The 7,036-nt window shown below is 32.6% G+C and overlaps 1 protein-coding gene across 1 annotated transcript; it reads left to right on the top strand.

Annotated features, from left to right (window-relative positions):
• Positions 1-1,217: 1,217 nt before the first annotated feature.
• LOC139885562 (nucleotide-sugar uncharacterized transporter 1-like) lies at positions 1,218-6,680 on the top strand. Its single transcript, XM_071869317.1, has 7 exons — positions 1,218-1,349; positions 3,841-3,974; positions 4,085-4,293; positions 4,377-4,470; positions 4,580-4,746; positions 5,152-5,322; positions 5,635-6,680. Exons 1-7 carry the CDS (start codon positions 1,259-1,261, stop codon positions 5,909-5,911), a joined length of 1,143 nt encoding a protein of 380 aa, XP_071725418.1. The 5' UTR covers positions 1,218-1,258; the 3' UTR covers positions 5,912-6,680.
• Positions 6,681-7,036: the final 356 nt, after the last annotated feature.

Genomic DNA, 7,036 nt, shown 5'->3' with positions numbered 1-7,036 from the left:
TACAACTTAACTTTAATAAATAAAATACCATCTTATAAAACTATATATTTTATTAGAAATGACGAATTGCTGTTCATTCAATTTTTTTATTACAAAATACCATTTTTTTTACTGAGTTGTTTCCGCTATGTTTATAAATTGAAATTTTTCTTTCCAACCGTCCCTTTACCCCTCTTTCTTCCTTGCTAATCGAGTTTGACAGCTTGATTGACCTGCTGAGACCTCCACTTAATTAATATAGATTTGTATTTTTTGGATAAATTGGTTTCGTGTAGATATTATTAATATAGATAAAAGAAATAATATTTATTTTATATACGTAAACAAGGTTGCAAAATTCGCTATCCGAGGATTAATCGGTCGAGACTTTGGAAGGATTAATCGGTAATTCGGGATTTAATCGGAGATTAATCGGATTGTACTGTATACATTTAAATATTAAATTTTAAAAATTATATGTGTAACTATAGAAAAAAACCATAAACATAAAGATAAACTTTAACATAATTGTCAAAAATTGTTCATTATACTTCAAAACTATAAAATTTTAGTTTAAATTCATGTTAAAATGTTAACTATTTTTGACTTTGACTGACTTTGGTTACCAAATTCGATTTTGAACCATCAATTGACGTTGACCGTTTAATTAAACGGATTTTTGAAAATCGGAACGGATTGCTCCTAAAAATAATTAATCGGTGAATAATTAGCGAGTAATCAGATTTTTTACAACACTGTACGTAAATATAAAAATATATTCAATATATAAAGATTTTCACAAATAGTGCTAAAAATAATAATTTTATCAATACCATATACTCATATTATCCAAACAATTAATCATTATATATACGTACAACTCTACCAACCATAGCGCCTGCTATATGGAGTGAGTGTATGGTACAATCCCATCTCACACAAAATACAATATATATATATATATAAAAAATCTGTATTTATATATCTTCCTGAAAGTCGTCAAATCCCCAAATTCAATACCGTTTCTGTCGGTGGGTTCGCGTGATTTCCTCCGCCTCTCTTTTTCCCTTTCAATTCAAGCCCCCACCACCCCCCTTCTATTTCCAATCAATCAATTACATTATTATTATTATTTTTCTTAATTCCACACTTAATTTGGTTTCTACTTGCTCTAATTTCACATAAATTCAGCAATGTGCAACTTTTAACAGTTAATTCGCTACTGGGCTTTCAATCATCATTCATATTATTTACTAGTTTTTTTAAGTCTGAACAAACAATGCTGGGTAGTAAAGCGATGTTTAGTTTTCTCACAAGAAAAGATGTCAGAAAAATCCTTAAACGCAAAGACAGTGATGCTGGTGAAAAAGGTACATGTTTTTTGTTTATTTATTTATCATACCTTTTTTATTTTTTTCTTAATTTGTAATGCTGTAGTTTATAATCAAATTAAATCAATCTATGCTTATATATACGTATTATAATTATTATTATTATTATTATTATTATTATAATATGCTGATTGTAGTTGTTTATCAGTTCCACTTATGTAGAATTTTTTTAAGTTGGTTTTTTTGAATAATTAATGTAATATTAATAATTAATAATAATAATAATAATAATAATAATAATAATAATAATAATAATAATAATAATAATAATAATAATAATAATAATAATAATGTTAGGTTTTAGGTGAATTTATTAGCCTGCTTGTTTTTTCCTAACCAGGTTGAAAAATAATTATGGGCCAATTTTAGGTTTTAGGTCAAGTGCTTGATTTGCTTCAATTAGGGAAAACTTGTTTATGTGGGCGTTGAATAATTAGTGGTGCAATGTGAAGATTTAGGTCAAATTCATGATTTTTAGTTGTATAATAATAATTTCACATCCAGTTAAGTAGGTGTTGAAGTATTAATGTTGTAATATGAAGTTTTCGGTGAAAATATTGATTCGAATATGTGAAGTTTTGTTTCGTGATTGTTGGCTAATAATAGAGCAACAAAATGTTTGAGTGAACTAGTCACTCTTTCTATATGTGGGTATGATATTGTATAAAGAAACTTGATTATTACAGTATGTTTTATGTAAATGAATATGGTTGTTGGGTTCGTAATGTTATTATCTGTATTTTAAGTAATTTAACCGAATGGAATTTGCTTTTTTACTAGTTGTTCTTTTTATAGACGTAGATTTGTTTAGCCTAAAGTTTTGGGAGTATGTTAAATCATTCTCGAACCCATAATTGCTGATGTAACGTTACATGTACGTGGCTTTTTTTGGGATTGAGGTCAGTGACATGTTGTAGTCAATTATGTGACCCAGAATATGTTGAGCAAATGATGTTTCGTTGGAAAATGGCTTAAACAAACTTGAATGACAACAAAATTAGGATATCTTTTGGATTACCGTATTGATAGCTTTTGGTGATGAAAAAGGTAATATATATAGTTTTAGCTTGAAACGTTATTGAATTGGGAAGCTTTCATTTTGGATATGCAATGTACAATATCCTTGTTTGCAGTTTGTATGCTTTTGTTAATTCTAGACTAATATATGCATTCTGTATTAGCAGCGTAAATGATGTGGTGTTATAAATACGAATTAATCATTTATACTTTGTTAGCGGAAACTACTTAACTAGTATGGTTTATTGTGGTGAAACCTAATTTGTAGTTTGAGTATTATATATGTTCTTGTAATAGAAAATAGAAATTACAACTCTAGACGCTTAATTATGCATATATGATAGCCAAGTCGCTACAACTAGATCAACCTGTATAAACGCACGCACGAGGACGGTAAAAAATTTGCTATACGTTTTTACAGTTAGTGACCTAGTGGTTGTGCCAGAGGGAGGCAGTGGGTACCCTATTTTATACGGAGTACTCATTTACATTATTTATTGTTTTTTTGAAAATATTTTAAACTTAAAGTCATTCTCATATTTCTTCTGTAGATAACTAAATATTAAGGCTTTTTTTTTTCTTTCTTTTCTTCATTAAATGTGTGTGGCATAATGGTTAATTCGAATTCTTCTTCTGTAAAGCATCCAGGTTCATGACTTAGGGGCTGGGGTTTTTTTCTTAACTTTTTGCTTCTTCATAATTTCAATAGCTTTTATACATTCTCTTTAATTTTATTTAAATTTTCCCTTTTCTTTATTCTTTTGCTACCATTACGGCTATACTTACTAATTACTAGTATACGAGTAATACAAAAAATTTAGCTGCCCCATACCTCACGTTTGTGGGATTGGGTTGTTGTTGTACAATCAAAATCAATTGGACTTCATACTCAAATGGTATTATAAAATAGGAAAGTCAAGGAACCAAAAAGCTTTTGAATTCAATAGTTTGTCATTAATAAGTAATTTAAGTTTAAATTTTGCTTTGCTTTGCTAAGTAATTGAACTTTTTGGTTTTACTTTGTTATGTCTGCAAAGAAATAAGAAATTTGCATTTAAATTTCCAATTTGAAACAAAACGTAGGTTTTTATATTCGGTTTACTGGCTGAACCGGAAATCAAACCTGAAGACCCGCACAGATATGGCTTATTTATTAACCTATCTTGAAACATACCATCCCTATGGTGTCCTACATGTGAAATGATGGACATTATATGTGTTAACTCGAGTTAAACATTGGTTAAATCTCCATGCTCTAGGCAAACGTTTCTAGTTTTTAGTTTTCTTATACGTTACTCTCCATCATGTTGATGTTGATAAATTGAGTTTATCAAAATTTTGAATTAGTCAAATATACCGATATACATGAAACCTTAGATTAGTAATATCCTAAAAATATCTATTTTCTGCAAACCAGTTTTTATTGATTTTCTTTTTTTTTTTTTTTATCCAGGAAGAGCTCTGGAGGAACTACGAGCTTCTTTATTTAGCAAGTTTCGACGTCAACACCAATCCTTATTGGGCCCCACACTTGCTCTTACATTCAACTTTGTTGCGTCAGTTAGTATTATCTTGATGAATAAATTGGTAAGCTTACATCATCATCATCCTCTTTTTCATATACAATATCGACTTCACTTGTCTTGTCAGATTCTGACACCTAAATATATTTACATGTCTAATCCCTCGTGTTTCAGGTACTTTCTAAAGTTGGATTCAACTATCCAATTTTTCTCACTTTTATTCACTACATTTGTAGTTGGTTAATTATGGCCCTCCTAAAAGCCACATCTCTTCTTCCTCCACCACCTTCTTCGAAATCGACTAAATTTTCTTCGTTGCTCGGTCTTGGTATCGTCATGTCTCTCTCCACCGGCCTTGCTAACGTTAGTTTAAAATTCAATAGGTTAGTCGAGGTTTTAAACGGTCGTTATACTTTTTAAACTTTCTGTTAGTGTTATTTTCTAACTAAACACGTATTCTTTTTAGTGTTGGCTTTTATCAGATGGCTAAGATTGCAGTAACGCCAGCTATTGTTTTAGCAGAATTCATGCTTTACCGTAAAAAAATATCTTTCCGAAAGGTAAGCAAGTTTTGATATATGTTTGTTTAATGGTCATAAGAACTTGTTTGACCTTGAAAGTTAAAGTGTATATTCATATGAGCGAACTTTACTTGTAATTATGTTTCAGGTGCTTGCACTTACCGTAGTGTCGATCGGTGTTGCTGTTGCTACAGTTACCGATTTGCAATTCCATTTCTTTGGTGCATGTATAGCGGTTGCATGGATAATACCGAGTGCAACCAATAAGATACTTTGGTCAAACCTTCAACAGCAGGAGAGCTGGAATGCATTAGCGTATGTTGCTCAATTTCAATAATGTTAACTTTTGACGTCAAACCTTTTTTGTTTCACTTTCAATAACAAAATTCACATAAATGTTGCATCAAATTTAGCAGCTTTTTTTTTTTTTTTTTACAACTTTTGAGTTTTACATTCGACGAATTGGATTTTCAGTAGAGTTATGGATTTTAAAATAGGAAATTGATCTTTTGACTTCAAGAAGTCAAAGTTTTTCATTGTTGGGTACTTTATACGTTCAAGAAGTCAAAGTTTTTCATTGTTGGGTACTTTATACGTTACGATTGATCACGATCTTCATGAAAGTTTGCATATATAGATTTGTGTGCGCAAAATCATCATATTCTGTTATTATCGAAGTATTGTAACTCATAATCTTGAAATCTTGATGTTTGTGTGCAGATTAATGTGGAAAACTACACCTATCACTGTGTTTTTCCTAGTGACGATGATGCCGTCACTTGATCCACCTGGCGTTCTTTCTTTTGACTGGAGCTTTTACAACTCTTCAATTATCGGGGCTTCTGCTGTCCTCGGTTTCTTGCTTCAGTGGTCTGGTGCTCTTGCACTTGGGTTAGTAGCAAGTTTAAAATATGTACACATCAAAATAACATGTAAAGGTAGAAGGTTTTCCCTGTTCGGGCTACCCGGGAGGGCGAGTAATCCGACCCCATACTCTGATGTACGCAGCCCAACAGGATTACTCCCTGGCTGTTTCCAACCCATCCCTGGCCACCACTAAATATTCATCCCATACGGGATTCGAACCTGAGACCTCTTGCAAGTAACTCAGGGCCCCAACCACTTGGGCTATCTAGTGATGGTTTTCATCAAAATAACATGTGTTTACACCTAATCAGCTTAATCGTATTCGTATGTTAACAGGGAAACATCAGCAACGACTCATGTTGTTCTCGGACAGTTTAAAACATGTGTCATTCTTTTGGGAGGTTTCGTTATGTTCGGTTCTAACCCAGGCTCAACCAGCATCTGCGGTGCAGTCACGGCTCTAGCCGGTATGTCTTACTACACTCACCTTAACTTGAAGAAGTCGCAGCAGCCATCACTTAAAGCATCCGGGTTCACTTTACCCAAGTCAAAGCTCGGTAAAGAAAATGGAGTCGATCATGATCATTGCAACCATGGAGACGAATCGGTTTAATGACACCACACACACACACACATGAAAAGATCCATAACCCTAAATAGTTTGAATTCATTTGTTTATGAAAGTAGGTTTTCTGGTTGCCTTATTTTATTTTATTTTTTTATTTTTTAGATTAGGTTTGTTAGGATGGTAATAGGAGGCATGTAAATTGGGCGTGCTAACCCATGGTGGCAAATGTGTTAGATGTGCATAGTGCATGAGCAGTAGACGGAATCAACTAGGTTGGCGAAAGTTTGACGAACCTGAGGTTTGAATTGCCTAGTGTTGAGATATGATGTTAACTTGCTGGTTTTTGTTCTTGAATAGGCCGTCGTTACCAAATAAAAGAAGATAATTAAAGAGCTGGTACTTGTGATGTTATTTGAATTTGACATGTATTGATATCTCGCATGTGCGGGATTGAGTATTGTTGTTGTTGTACTAGTGCCTGGCTATACAGGTCCTAACCAAGGAGTTTATGTATGATGCTACAGTTTAGATTACATGAGTTAGGTAGAGTTGAACCCCTGATTAAGGCTTTCGGTTATACATGATCCTGACCCTACAGTTTTAGCACAGAGTGTGCTAGAAGCGGGATCTTGTTAAGCTGTCGTGTTCTAGGACCGGTTGTATCTCTAAATTATTGCTTGCTCTATTAAACTTTTCTTTTAATATAAAGAAGAGAGAGATTTTGAATAACTGAAAAAACTTGGAAGATGAAACAAAGGTGGTTCAGCTGGACACAACATTCAGGCCTGCTATTTTTTGTTAGTTGCAAAGGACCTAAGAGGTTCAAGGCAGTTTAATGCATCAGACTGGGCCTGGTTGAATTTTTGTATAACATTGGTCCATGTGTACCCCTTCGTAGATCAACACATATCAATTTTTTTTATTATTTATAATTTATTTTTTTGAAAAGCAAAAGCTGGGAATTGAACCCAGCCAGCCAATTGTCAAATAAATGGAGCCAATTGTCATTTTGCTATTTTCTTCCAGCAAGTTCGAACAAGAGGGCTGGTATTTCTAATACTGGCAAATAAAAATTATTTAGGATATTGGAGAATTGGAGTATACCTAAATAATAATACTCCAAAATAAATACTAGCTAGTACTTAGTTACTAGTATAGTAGTATGTGTAT

Source organism: Rutidosis leptorrhynchoides, chromosome 1 (genome assembly GCF_046630445.1).
Source record: "Rutidosis leptorrhynchoides isolate AG116_Rl617_1_P2 chromosome 1, CSIRO_AGI_Rlap_v1, whole genome shotgun sequence".
In the NCBI taxonomy this organism is placed as follows: domain Eukaryota; kingdom Viridiplantae; phylum Streptophyta; class Magnoliopsida; order Asterales; family Asteraceae; genus Rutidosis; species Rutidosis leptorrhynchoides.
This window is presented reverse-complemented; position numbering and strand designations above follow the sequence as displayed.